General features: G+C 39.8%; 1 protein-coding gene across 1 annotated transcript in view; it reads right to left on the minus strand.

The window, feature by feature from the left end:
• Positions 1 to 14,845, minus strand: part of ANTXR1 (ANTXR cell adhesion molecule 1) — a 284,719-nt gene that overhangs the window by 167,151 nt on the left and 102,723 nt on the right. The window contains exons 6-10 of the mRNA XM_073622022.1: positions 14,580 to 14,659; positions 14,108 to 14,176; positions 12,920 to 13,000; positions 1,595 to 1,655; positions 423 to 521 (exon numbers count right to left, since the gene is read on the minus strand). Of these exons, the coding sequence (XP_073478123.1) occupies positions 423 to 521; positions 1,595 to 1,655; positions 12,920 to 13,000; positions 14,108 to 14,176; positions 14,580 to 14,659 (390 nt within the window). The remainder of the gene's footprint in view (positions 1 to 422; positions 522 to 1,594; positions 1,656 to 12,919; positions 13,001 to 14,107; positions 14,177 to 14,579; positions 14,660 to 14,845) is intronic.

Raw genomic sequence — 14,845 nt, forward strand, 5'->3', positions numbered from 1 at the left:
GGAGTTGAGTTTTGGAGCTTTGGCAAAAAAACGCCAAAAGCTCCTAAACTCAAGTTTAGAAGCTGTAGTATACATGAGCCCTAAGGCCAGATTAAGTCCACACAGTGAAACTCGTACCTATGTCAGTTTGTGGTGTATGTGACCAGCTTTACATCTGGCTCTGCCTTAATCCAGATTTACTAAGAAATAACAATATTATGGTAATTGGTAATATTTTTTTTACCAATCCTCTCACAGATACAAGAACCAAGACATTTTGGAAAGAAGAACATCTACCAATTCATGTAGAAATGTGATCCTGCAGATGCTGGCTAGCCCTAACTGTCTGAAATTGCAGGAAACCCCTGGAATCCAGCCAGTTACCTTGCAATTTACAACCTCTACAAGAAAACAGTTTTTTCTAGGAAAACGTATAACCTTACTGAGAGAGTTTGTATCATTGATCCTGAAGCTGCACAGGACCCGGTCCACATTCCGTGCGTATCTGAATCCATTCCCCCTTACAACCACTTGAAAGGACTCTATGAGAGAGATGAGTATTACACACAAATATAGTGTCATGGTTCATATACATTTGAAATAGACTTCATGCTATTATAAATTATAAAACCATTGCTTGTCCTGTGTTACATTTGGGAGACTTAGTGGATTTACTAAAAGCAAATAGACAATGAACTTTGCAAAGTGCAGTTGTTCCAGAGCTTAGTAAATGAGCAGAAGCACTGGCTTCCATCATCCAATCATGTACAAGCAAAAATGCTGTATTATAAATTTTCCATGCACATGATTGGGTATTCTTTGCAAAATGTGAAGGTTTAACTCATTTACTAAGCTCTGGAACAACTGCACTTTGCAAAGTACACAGTCTATTTGCCTTTAGTAAATCAACCCCTTTCTCTCACTTTGTCCCAGAGATGCAAAAGAAAATGAAATAAAATCTCAACAAAGTGAGGGGAATTCTTCTTCTCTTAGGAAGTTGCCCCCTCCGCAAATGTACCAACACCTTCTGTTTCAGAGAAATCTCTACATTGTATTTTCCACCACTTTCTGTCAGTGACATGGTCCCCCGGACAGATAGGTAAGATGGAAATCCCCATTGGGGACGCAGATGGAAAAAAAAAACAAGAGTAGGGTTCTAATGCTTCCCTTTTCAAAACTAAAACATGTTTTGACTGTACACAAGGCCAATATGTGAATCTGGCTAGTGTCACATTACTCAGAAGGGTTTATATGCTCAGGTTGTTGGAAAGTCCTGGACGTTAGCCACAGTCAGGTCCTGCCAGTACAGTACATTTTTTTCTATGAAATCATATACTATCAGTGACTGATGGATTTTTCTATGATATCTTTAGAATGGGAATTTGGTTTATGTTGGCTCTTATGAACTGGCGTGCTTTGTATACCAGACACAGCTGGTTATTGTCTCCTTCTATACCCTGAGAAACCAAACGTAATGGTACTGAAACTACGGTAATCCTTAGCAAATTTGTCACACGTGTTCACTCTTATTCATACATTTATTTCTGTGCTACTGAATGCAGGAGAAATACAATAATAATAAAATCTTAGTGACAATGTGTTTACATGCACTTACCCCCAGCACATATACTGGATGGCTCTACAGCTAAAATTTCAATACATGACATCTTCAGAATCTGTTCAATAAAAATATAATGGATTAGTGCTGTAGACAGGACTCTTTTTTTTTTTTCTGTAGATAAGCAAGCAGTACACAAGCAGAGAGCTTTAGGCCCCATTCACATCCTCAGCGTTGTGTAGCTTGCAGCTTGAAGCTCCAAAACGTTGGAGGAGAAAAAAATAAATGTATTCTCTATTGAGTTGGTTCACATCTCCACTACAAGTCACCTGAAGCCAAACGCCTGAAGCTCAAAAAAGTTCTGGAGCTTTTCTTGTAGCTCGATTCAGATTGGCGTGTTTCTTTAAGCATTTTTTGTTCCAATGAAATTCATGGAAATGCTTGACTTTAGCGTTTGAGCATTTTAGTGCCTTCCGTCTCATGATTTTGAGCATTTTTCTGCTAGAATGCAATAATTAAATGAAAATAAATAACAATAAATAAATAATACAATAAATAATAAAAATAAATAATAAAAGTAAATAAATAAAATAAGTAAAAAACCCCAACCCTTAACCCCAATATTAACCCTTAATATTAAACCCTAACCTTAATATTACAGTCTAACCTAAATTCTAATCCTAATATTAACCCCCTAACTTAACAAAATAAATACATAAATAATAAATAAATACATTAACCCCTAACCATAACCTTTAACTCCTAACCCTTAACCCCTTACAAAAAAGCAAAAACATTAATAAATAAATAATAAATAAAAGCGGATAAAAAAGCTGAAAAATCTGAAAAACATAGCAACAAATGATGAAACAGATGATATTTTTCTCTATTGGCTAATTAAAAAAACACCAAAGCTCAAAAGCGCTTTAAAGAAAGCTGTACAAAAATGCACGAAAACACACATACAAACGCTCCAAAAAAACACTAAAAAACGCTTAGGTGTGAATGTAGCCTTGGTCAGCTTGTCTGTATGTGCCTGTTAGTGTTTTCAAAGCATTAGGTGTACCATCCTAGTCACTTGTCTGAGCTGGCTCCACCATGGTGTGCTAGAAGTGGCATTCTGTGTTTGTGGATGTTTGATGGCCTAGTCAAGAGTGCATGTGACCTTGGATGATGGAAGAGTTTTTGCTGGCTCCAAAGCCAACCAATCATTTCTACAAGAACAGTTTTCTGGCATTCCAATTTAAACGTCTATGGGGCAAAAAACACACAATTCTGCTTCTGTACTACAAGTTGCACCTAAAAACATGCAATAAATACAACCGAAAAAAAGATTCTAAATTACCTGGCTACACTCATGCAAAGTGTGAGTGTGGGTTTAAGCCCTGAGATTGGAGATGCTGGTTGCCAAGGATGTTGTACTTTGGGCCTATAGGAAGCACACTGCACCTGCCCCTGACAATGGAAGTGGTGAGTGACTGGTTGAATGGACACTCAGGGACCTGTCCATTCTGTTTTGCCTTAAAACATAACGTTTGGGATACTACTAGAATACTTATTGTCAAGGAGCACTATTCTAGGTTCTCATTCTCATTTAAACTCTGTTTTCGATTTACTAAAAGCAAACACAATGTTCACTTTGCAAGGGTAGTTGCACTATGCAAGCAAATTTAAAACAGCTGAACAATCTACTTGCCTCTGGTAAATCAACCCCTAAGTTTCAAGCCTGTACAGCCCTGTGAGAAGAAACCCAAAAAGTTGAGGAATGTGTGTTCTACGTAGAAACCTTCACGTATCCTGAGTCACCTTCACAATTCGTCCTGTTCTCCATGAACTAGTGCAATATAACTACAAATAAAGAAATAAATAAAGTGACTTGCACTCATTTATTGTGCATCTAAAGAAAAGGAACACAACCCAAGATGAATATGCCTGGGACCTTATCACCAAATAAGTGTTTTAGGATATATGCAAGCTGAAAAACAATATTCACCCACTTCTTTTGAGTCTCATCACAAATAGTGCTGCATCATTAAAGAAGCACTCTGATCAAATGGAAAAAAAGGGTAATGATTTAAAAAAAAAAGTCGTTCAAATATATGGTCTACCCCTTAATTGAAAAATGAGCCCTCTCCTGCACTCCATCAATCTGACAGTTAAGGCACAGTATATAAAACAGAATAGGGAACATTTCTATTCCAGTCTTAGAATTATTTTTTTTGCCTGGACCAAACTTGCTCAGTTATGATATATTGATGAAAAAAGAAAAGTCATACAGAAGTCCTTCTTTTTCAATCCTTACATACTGTGTGTGCTTGACTGTAGAGACATGGCACCCCCATTGCAGAAATAGCAGAAGTGTTATGTTTTGTGGGTGGTTGAGTACAAATGATGCTTAATAGAATTTATTTTTAAAACAGGAAAGTTATTTTGTAAGTGTATGAAAATTAGTTATTCAACTAATACAACTTTACAACACTTACACTGTACAGAACAGGCCTGGAATGGGGTGCCCAGCATTAAGAGAAGGGCCTACATGACTATGTTTGCAGCATAGGCTGTAGTTAGGCTGATTTGTAAAGGGGGTTTTAACTGAGTAGGAAGGCCTACACCAAATGGAGGGGAGCAAGGCCCGGTAGGGTGTGGCTAGGTGGGGCAGGGTGGGGTCAATAGTCATTTAGGCAGAAGTGGGTGTTGACTGATGGTCAGTTGGAGCATCGTTTGGTTGCCCCCCACCCCCTTCGTTTGGTTGCCCCCACCCCCCGTTGACGTTTGGTGAAAGGTGGGGTACATTAATTGCAGGGCATTTGGTGCAGAGGTCTAACGGAGTCATAGCAGTGTGCAGGGGTCTCAGGGTTTTGAAGGTGGACATGGTCAAAATTGTCTCTGGAGAATGATGGATGGGGCCCATCTTTGGTATGGGTACCTTCCCGAATAAGTAACGTCAGTAAGGCGATATCGGTGTTGGGGGCTGTATCAGGTGGTAAAGTGGTAACTAATTGTCCCCGAGTCTGTGTAGTTGCAGCTGGGGGCCGCGTTATGGAACTGGTGCTTGATACAGTTGAGTCGGTAGACCATGCTTGCCTTCAAAATACCTGGACTTAAAAGAGTCAGTCATTGTACAAAGTTTTATTTTTATGGAATGTGATAAAAGATGTATTGGTTAAAATGTGTTTGATAATAAAAGGCTACTATTTAAATCCATTCTAAAGTGGCTGTGTCTTATTTATAAGGTGGGAGTCAGGTACGGTCATGGTAGCCAGGAAGTCAGCAGTACATCAGTCATTTAATGTCTTACTAGTGTCCAGAGTATGGGTAGTAACTTAAGCCTGGTACACACTTTTTTTACTTCAGCCCGCTGAAAAAAACTGAGGAGATTGGGGAGAGTTTGCTGTACTAACTTTGCAATGTTAGTACAATGATCTTCCCATTGAGCTATTGTGTTCTGATAAGAGCACGGTCACCCTGCCAGAACACACTGGTCAGCACTCGCAGCCATAAGCTGCAAGTGCAAATTGGATGCCGAACAGCGGGCTTCTGTCAGACATGCTGATGTAAACACGGGCCAATAACAGGCTTCTGTTGAACCGGCCAAAAGCAGGCTTCTGTTGAACCAGCCCATTTGTACCAGGCTTTACTTGGCTATGCAGCCAAGGAATAAAGGTACTTTCTACTAGTAAGTACTTTTATGCCTTGGCTGTGCATTGCGAGACAATTTCTGTTACCAATGGTCTGTCTTTTCCTGAGTATTATATGCAGGAAGACTGTCTCATTTCATATTTCCTATTAGGCTGTAAATTCTAAAAATAGTACAGCCTGCATACCTCTCATTTAAACTCTGTACCATCGTATGGAACTGGGGAAAACCAGAGGATCAGTCACTCCTCTGATATTTTTTAGCTAAGCAGTTAAAAGAGAAGTATGGGAATTTAGTTTTTTTCAGAATCATACTTACCTAGGTGGATGCCGATGCTGCATCTGTCCCCCGCCGCCTCTAATACTGAGAACCGAGTGATCAAACACCGCAGATTGCTCGGTCCTCACAGCTTCCTGAGCAGTGAGCCGGCTCTTTGCTCTGCTCCCCCCCCCCCCCCGCGCGCTCCATTTAGCACTGGGCTGAGAGGCTGAGCCGTGTGTCGGTCCAGGCATGTGGGCAGATTCTGAACATATGGTCCGGTCTTTCCCAAGCCTGGACCAACTTTGTGACATCAACCAACAGTGGGCTTTGGCCTGCTGTCTGCTGAAAATGGGTCACAGGAGTGCAGAACGAACTGCACTCCTGCGATCCACAGGAGAAGTACAGACAAACGAGCTTTGGCTGTACTTCTTCTCTAAGGTTGGCCTGGTAAACACTTGAAAGACTGATAATAGACCTGTATCTGCTGGCTATAAACAGTACATATGCAATATATATTTATGGTTTTACTTCTGAATATAATATATAAGTAAAATGAACACACATCTATTTTTTTTTCGAGTTCTGAATTGAAAAAAACAAAAAACAAACACTATAAAAAATGAATCCCCTTCAAATTCATTTTTTTTTAAACCGCAGTTTTTATCTTAATGTAATTTTTGAGAAGGCCACAATGTACTGAGAAATACAGAGGCTGCCCTTTCTGGACAATTATTTGAAAACTGCTAGGTAACTGGCTGTCATGTTGATCCAGTGACTTCAACACATTCCACTAATGCAGAACAACTTCTTTTGTTGCCTGTTTGTTTAGGGGGAGTGTGTCTCACCAGTATTCAAGGCAAAGACAGCCACGGAATTAAGTGTTTTAAAGGATCAGCAATGTCAGCCTCCAAATTTTTGAAGTAGTTCCAAAACTGCCTCTGTATGAAAATAAGCTCTATATGCCTACTACTTATACCAAAAATGGAAAATAAGTAACATAGACAAAATTTTTACATTTTATTTCCCTCACAAAACACAGGCAATGAGGATTTCTGAATTTCATCTCCTTCAAGTCCATCCAAAGAAGCCTTCCCTAGCTTTTAACTAGGTGCCAAATGCTGTAATGAAAGAGTATGCTCTTATTTCTGTTAATCTGCATACCACAGGAAAAAATTCTCCTGGAAAAAAGAATCTTTCCAAGTTCCAGATTTTAACTTCCTGAAAATATGGTGCAAGCGGGAGTTATAATTGTAGCCCTGTCTACTTCCCAGCGCCATTACTTCTTTTAAGAGACACATTTACTCATCCAGACAGTTCTTATAAGGTGTTTATAAGGTGTTTATAAGGTGTTCTTATAAGGTGTTTGTAAGGTTTTATCAGTACACTTTTGTGCTTTTCCCTTCACAGCCCAAAAGGGTACTGGTAGTGTTCAGTGTATGTATTATTACAAGTCACACATTACTTGAATCAATGGGACACGTTACCAATATATAGTATTTTTGCATGAGATTCATCAAAATAAATCAACCTTCATCCTGTGACCCAATGCCTAGGCAAATATCATATGACCTCTGGCTACAAGGATCATTGTGAATGTTTAAAGAGTAACTCCATTTTTGTTAAGAAAAAAACATTCCCCTCTGGGTGATCTATGTACAGTGCAAGGATTTTAAGAAACTTTGTTACAGATTCCTACTTTTTGTAATTCTGAAGAAATCCCTGTGTGTGTGTGTCCATGTGGGAAAGTAAATCTAATGGGAGTGGTTTCTTAACCACTTCCCACCCAGCCACTGCACATAAGCGGCCAGGTGGGCGCTCTCTCCTTCACAGCGGACATTCAGGAACGTCCCTCAGAAGAAGGCGGATTGTGCGTGCGCGTGCCCGCGCAGAGGCGCGATCCTGATGCGCTCGTGTCACCCAGACACGGTGCATCTCCGCTCGGCAGGAGGGCTCTGTGATTGGCCCTCCTGATCACATGACGGCCGTGTCCAATCACAGCCGTCATGTGATGTAAACAGAGAGCCGGTGGCTAGGCGTTCGGCTCCCCTCTCCTCAAACAGAAGTTGTCGGTGAGGAGAGAAGAGCGGCTCGCTGCAGCCGGCTGGTGATCAGTGAGTATGAACTGTTTTTTACAGCTTTTTACACACTGATCACCAGTGTAAAACACACATGTACACAATGTAAAACATGTACACAATGTAAAACACACATGTCCCCAAAACACATGTCCCCACACACATTTTCCCACATAGTAAAAATACCTGTCCCCCACATATGTCCCAGTAAAATCACATGTCCCAATGATTATCTGCACACATATGTCCGTGATCACCTGCGCACATCTGTACATGATCATCTGTGTACATATGTCCGTGATCACATGAACCAATTTTTATACGCTTAACGGGATTTTTTTTACCGAAGACATATAGCAGAATACATTTTGGCTTAAATTTATGACAAAATTCGATTTTATTGGATTTCTTTTAAAGTAGAAAGAAGAAAATATAGTTTTTTTTTTTTCAAATTTCCGCTCTTTTTTCGCTTATATCGCAAAAAATAAAAAATCTGCGTCGTGAATAAATACCACCAAAAGAAAGCTCTATTTGTGCGGGCAAAATGATAAAAATTTCATTTGGGTACAGCGTAGCATGACCACGCAATTGTCATTGAAAATGCGAGAGTGCTGAAAGCTGAAAATTGGTCTGGGAAGGAAGGGGGCGAAAGTGCCCAGTATTGATGTGTTTAATTATCAATCAGCTGTTCAGCTGCAGGGCTCTAATGAGGAAAATTGCAGGATCTGCATCCCTTTAGACATGATTTCCTATTTGGGAATATCTTACTAAAAATGAAATTTTTGTTTGCAGGGGATGCCTGAAATCTGACTTGTATCTTACTGTAGATTTCTGGGAAAATCAGTGAGCCAATCACACAAGCAGGAAATTATGTTTTTGGGGGGCGTTCTGTACACATTCTGTGTACAGAACACCTCCAGGTAGCCATATTGCATTTTACAGAAAATTACAGAGCTGCAGATTGAAAAGGAAAGGTAATTTTTAACAACATTCAATCACAATATGACTTGTGTCACAATTGTATAAGATATATTATTTTTTTTTATTTGCTATTTTTTTTCCCACAAAAGTGGGGGATACCCTTTAACAATACTACAGATTGTGTACTGTGGACTTGCAGTCAGGGGGTCAGCTCAGCAAAGCACCATATCTGTACTGCGTTATTAATAGATAAACAGAGTCAAATATGGCTGCCTTCATGTTTCAAATGACACATACAACAACGTAAACAGAGTTTGAGAAGATTATTTTATTTAAGTTGATGTCCTATCCCCTTTCACTAGCTTCTGATTTCATTGTATATTTCATTGTATAAAGAAAGGCAATGGATAAGAAGCACAGTAACCCAATTTAAACATTTTTAACTGCTGAGAGTCTGTCATGACGTGAGTTTTTGCTTCTCAGGGCCTGAACCCACATGTCTGGATCTGCATGGAATCTCTGCACTTGCCTAAGGGGTGGAAGCTGCAATATGAGAAATTGATGAGCTTTTGTTTTCTTAGATTCTGCTGATTTGTTATTATATTACAAATCAAAATGGGATTAAAGCAGGGTTTTTTTAAGGTTTCTTAAATCAACTCTAAAGCAATTTTCTAAAGTCAATTTTCAGTCTCTTTCTCCCTGGACAGATTTCTGGCATTTCATAATTATCCAGTCATGCTTATTAAATGCATAATAACGATCAAACAAAGGTGGAATGGTCATGCTTAGTCTTGCATAGACGTCTTCATATTCAGTAAAAATTCTGACATATTGTAACTGACATATCTTGCATTTGTAAAGAGCAGTACCCTACAGCAATCAATCGGCAATCACTGACTACTTTAGAATACACAATTACACAATTACAATCTGTTGAATTCAATGTACAACGTCTTGCAAAATAGTCTAAACTATACATATACAATATATTCGGGATATGATGTGTGTTTACAAATGATGCATGTTTTGGAGAATTCCTTTCTAGTCATGCTTTTTTAAAATACAGTGCATGTGGGGACAATTTCCCTGTCAGCTCCCTAGGCAGTGCTTATCTCTAGTAATTTAACTAAGAACAGTAGGTAATGGAAACAATCTTTTCAGTCCAGGGGACCAAGTTTGGGGGGGGGGGGGGGTTTACCCTAATGCAGAGAATACGCTAAGGTAAAAAAATAGACTTTAGTACCACTTTAATCTACTTAATCAAAAAATAACCTAGTTGTAAAAGTTTGACACTTTTGGCATGACTCTTTTAGAATGAACAGATACGCATATTACTGCAGAAAAATCTCCCCACTGATTCAACTCACGAATGGCCTATCACTGAAAAATCTTTTTTGGGTGATTTTTGTCTTTAAACCCTAATCGTGGAAAATAGATCTGCATATTACATTCGAAAATTGACAGTTTCAACTCTTTAGCTGTTGCTGATCTGCAGGAACAAGTTTACTTACAAGAGAAGAATAGGAATATTTTTTTTTTTGAGAACTTATCTAGATGGATGCTTCATCCGTCCCCCAAAATCCCCCACTATCTCCCCGAGCAGAGAGCTGGTGACTGTCAGTCCGCAACTCTCTGCTCCTTCCCCCCCCCCCGCACTCACTGGAGCACTGGGCCGTGGAGGGGGCGGGAGCAGCTGGCTCAGGCTCTCACTGGCTTGCTGAGAGGCTGAGCCGGGTTCCAGTCCAGGCATGTGGGTGGATCCTGACCATATGGTTGCAATCTTTCAGAAGCCTGGACCAGCATTGTGACATCATCCGACAGCGGGCTTTAGCCCACTGTCTGCTGAAAACAGGTCACAGGCGTGCAAAATAAACTGCACTCCTTTAATCCACAGGAGAAGTACAGCCAAACAAGCTTTGGCTGTACTTCTCCTTTAACATTTACCACATGGTATGGTTTTAAAGTGATTGTAAAGGCTCGCTTTAAAAAAATAAAAATAACAAACATGTTCTACTTACCTCCTCTGTGCAGTTGGTTTTGCACAGAGCAGCCCAGATCCTCCTCTTCTCGGGTTCCTCTTTGCTGCTCCTAATCCCTCCCTCCTTTGAGTGCCCCTCAGCCAGCAGCTTGTTACAGTTTGTCACCCAAGCTGAGTCAGAGCTCCGTCCCCTCTCTTTACTGATTGGCTGACTGACTTTGACAGCTGCTGGAGCAAATTGCACTGCTGCTCTGTCTCAGCCAATCAGGAGGAGTGTACTGGATGGCTGAGGGGATTGTGGACATTGTTGGAGAGAGAAGGAGGTCTGGTAGGTAATTGGGGGGTGCTGGGGAGGCTGCTACACACAGAAGGGATTTATCTTATTGCATAGAATGCATTATGATAAAAAACCTTCTGCCTTTACAACTCCTTTAAGTTGAGTTTAAAATGCATAATACAAATAACTGAGGCTGAATATCCAATGTTACCCAGTCATGCGATCATGTGTCAGGGTCATGTATAAAACAGAAGGGCTTCCTTCAAAGTTCATCGCTGACACAAATGCAACTTTAATTAAATTTCCTGCGACTGCAATTTTTTAGGGTTGTTTCCTAACCTTTAGATAGAGTAATACCGACATTTCTGTTGCAGTGGTGATATGTATATGATCTGTTAGCATACATCCCTGCATCTCTCATCAAGCTTGAATCTTTAATCTCTTTCTCATCTGGAAATTTTCCATCTTGTTTAATCCATACACAGATTGTTCCAGTTCCATAGGATGCCTCTATTGGCCTTTCCATGGCTTTCACTTTATCTCTAACTTTCTTTTTTCTTTCTCTTGAATTTTCATCTAATTTGGGAAGTTTTCAGTTTAAGTTCTTTCAAATTCCAAGGAAATAACTAGTAAAGTCTATTCATTCCAGAATGTTAAAAGCAAACACAATCTTGAACTACTTTTAAATGATATTCAAATGTTTAGAGTATTTTCATACAAATTTTTGTTCAAAATTCTCCTAGTGTATACCCAGCTTTAGTAGCTCTCCCCCTTGTTCTGCATCATACTTGTCCATTGCAAAACATACACTTTATTACCAAAAGTATTTGGACGCCTGCCTTTACACGCACATGAACTTTAGTGGCATCCCAGTCTTAGTCCGTAGTGTTCAATATTGAGTTGGCCCACCCTTTACAGCTATATCAGCTTCAACTCTTCTGGCAAAAAGGTTTAGGAGTGTGTCTATGGGAATGTTTGACCATTCCTACAGAAGTGCATTTGTGAGTTCAGTATTGAACCCTACGGACTAAGACAGGTGTTCCAATACTTTTGGTAATATAGTTTTTGTGCACTAGAACAAGACGGAGCACAGCTGATGGTTAGGGATTAATGTGGACCCTGAGGCCAAGGTAGAATCAGCATGTATACATTACCCCTCAATCACTTCAGTTGCCACAATCATGAGGGAGCCACAAGTGACCTACACCCTGTGCATGCATGAATTATGAACAGAATCTTTTTTGAACTACTTGTCAACTGGGCCAATTCTGATACATCTCTCCTACATGTAAAAATCGACTCTTTATTCCCTAGAAAAATGACTTAGAACCCCCAAACATTATATATATATATATATATATATATATATATATATATATATATATATATATTTTTAGCAGAGGCCCTATAGAATAAAATGAAGGGTGTTGCAATTTTTTATGACACACGGTATATGAGCAGCAGTTTTTCAAATGCAAGCGGCGGAGGGGGGTTTGACCCCCTTCCATCACCTGCGGAAGGGATCGAGTGGCTGTTCACCTGTTTTCATACCAGGATGATGCCTATGATGCCTAATTATACCAGTATAACCCAGTGGCGGCTGGTGCTAAACTTTTTTTGGGGGGGAAAACAAACCCCCCCAGGTCAGCACTCACCCCTCTATGGTTGGGGCTCCACGGGAGGAGAAGCCAGATGACAATAGCAAATATTGATTCACTAGTGTCACAAGTGGGTGGGTTCAGGGTGCAGTACTATGCGCCCAGAGCCCAACCTTTTTCAAGCCAATTAGAACTTCAGGTTCTAATCATGTGGCTTGAAAAAATAAAAAACTCAAAGAAACCTAGTTTGCACCCGCATGCAAACTAGGGAGGTGGTGCCCCTACACCCCATATGGACCGGAGGCTCCTGGTATAACCACTGCAGATCGAGGACATCCATCAACATCTTATGGTCAGCGAGTGGTTAAACCTCGAAATTTGATTGTAACAAATGCTGTTTGAACCCAGTGATAGAGCCCAGGGTTGCATTAAGATGAGTATGCACAACAGTTCATTTATAACAATGTACTGTTTCAAGATAATGCATAAGGACATGGATGAACAGTGTGTAATTGAATATTATAATTATTTGACCATTTTGTCAGATTCATCTGTTCTTCTGAGAGGACAAGGGAGATTAAAAAATCATTCGTCTACTTTTCTCTAAGTGTTAGCAAAGACTAGATAGTACTTACTGAGCCGATGATATCATGAAGTGCTTCGAAGCCCCCATTTACAGGGAAGACGTGGTCTCTGCTGTCAGCTATTCGTGCCAGCTGAGTCCCCGGGGAAGGAAAAAGTAGGAAAGAATGTTACAATAGACAAAGAATCCAATTGTAGCAACAAAATGTTTTGCATAATCATGTTTTTTTCTAGTCCAGGCCCCTAATGCAGTCTAGATAGTTTTTTATTAATAAACGTCAGTTCTAATAACATGAACCAATATGTAACTATGTAACAAAGATCATAGAAAAACCACATAGATATACAGTATGTGATCTTAAAGAGGTTCTTCATCCTAGAAGACAAAAAATATGAAGTCAGCAGCTACAAATACTGTAGATGCTGACTTTTAATATTAGGACACTTACCTGTATAGGGATCCAGCGCTGTCCTCACCCAAGCTGATTCTTCGGCCATTTTTGGGTCAGGGCATGACATTTTTGCTTTGGAAAGCCGGCTGTGACTGCTTGTGGCTTCACAGCCAGCTTCCCACTGCGCATGCACAAGCCGCACTACACTTTGTGAGCAGTCCCACAGCTTTCCGGGACCTGGGATGTGTCCCAGGAGACTGTGAGGGAATTCCCACATTAGGCGCAAAAATAATATTTACCAATAAATGATCTTAAAGTATAACTAAAGGCAAAACTTTTTTGTTTTTGAAAGAGTGGATATGGCTTAGAATGTTTGTCAGTTTTTATTTCTGTCTGTACCCTCGTTAGGGAGATTCACCCCCTCTATTTGTCCTGTTTACTGTTGTTGAAAGTGAAAGTAAAAGAAAATCCCAAATTTTGGGTTGTCCCCAGAAAAGTAATAGAGTGGAAATCTTCCAATAGGTACACTAGTTCAGGTGGCCTGGGGGTCCCCAAGGGATGCCATTTATTTTGCAGGAATTTCCTCTCAATTCCTGTTTGGCTATGGGACAGGATGTGAAGAGAAATCTCCCCAATGCCACATAGATGGCGGAAAAAAAATCTGACAGAGGTTGTAACCATTCCTTGCTCCATCCAAAAAGAAAAAAAAAAAAAAAAAAAAAGATGTTTTGCTTATAGTTCTATTTTAATAAATGTATGCTATCAAAACATAATTTCTGTAATAATATCAGTTTCGGTGGACATAAAGTTTATCTATTTCTGATTTTTTCAATGCCATAAACATATTACCTGTGTCTCATTGAAGTCTTTCACTCCTACACAATAAACTTGAGCTCCCAAGTCACGAGACCTGTTGGCCTAAAAGTGATATAGAAAAGTCAATATTAACATAAAAAAACTATATATACACAAATGAATTGCATGAACATAATAATAGATCACACCTATAACTGTAAACATTAAGTGTATTATTGACTGTAGCAATGGAGAATCTGGTTGTGTTGGGCCCTCTTAGATGAGGCCCATATTATGGTTGATGAAACTGAGGGCTCCTGGGTACAGTACAGTCATATAACAGCTGACAGTAGGGATCTGAAGTAAGCATCCTATTGCTGGCCCTTCCCATTGCAATATATGATATTTTTGATTTTGGGTTTAAATACACGTTAACTTATTCTCTTATTGGCTCTAATGCTCTTTGTTACAGGTATACAATATTTTAGCTTTAGCTTTTCAATTATTTGCAGCATTTGATTGCTACCTCTCGCTCTGCGTAATAAAGCAGGTCCTCGTGCAGCTCCCCATCGGTCAGGGCAATGATGACACTCGCTGTCCTGTAACCTGGAAGGAAAACAGACAATTTGTTAATAATTAAGAGTATGTAACAGGTTTACATTCAATTACTTTCATTCAAATGATGTTGATGAACGAAAGCACCCACACGCAAAAACCGGCAATAAGTGGACAACTTGGAGGGTTGATTCACTGACCTGACCTCCACATATGTTAAGGCACATAGCCACTGTA

Source organism: Aquarana catesbeiana, linkage group LG03 (genome assembly GCF_042186555.1).
Source record: "Aquarana catesbeiana isolate 2022-GZ linkage group LG03, ASM4218655v1, whole genome shotgun sequence".
Taxonomy (NCBI): Eukaryota; Metazoa; Chordata; class Amphibia; order Anura; family Ranidae; genus Aquarana; species Aquarana catesbeiana.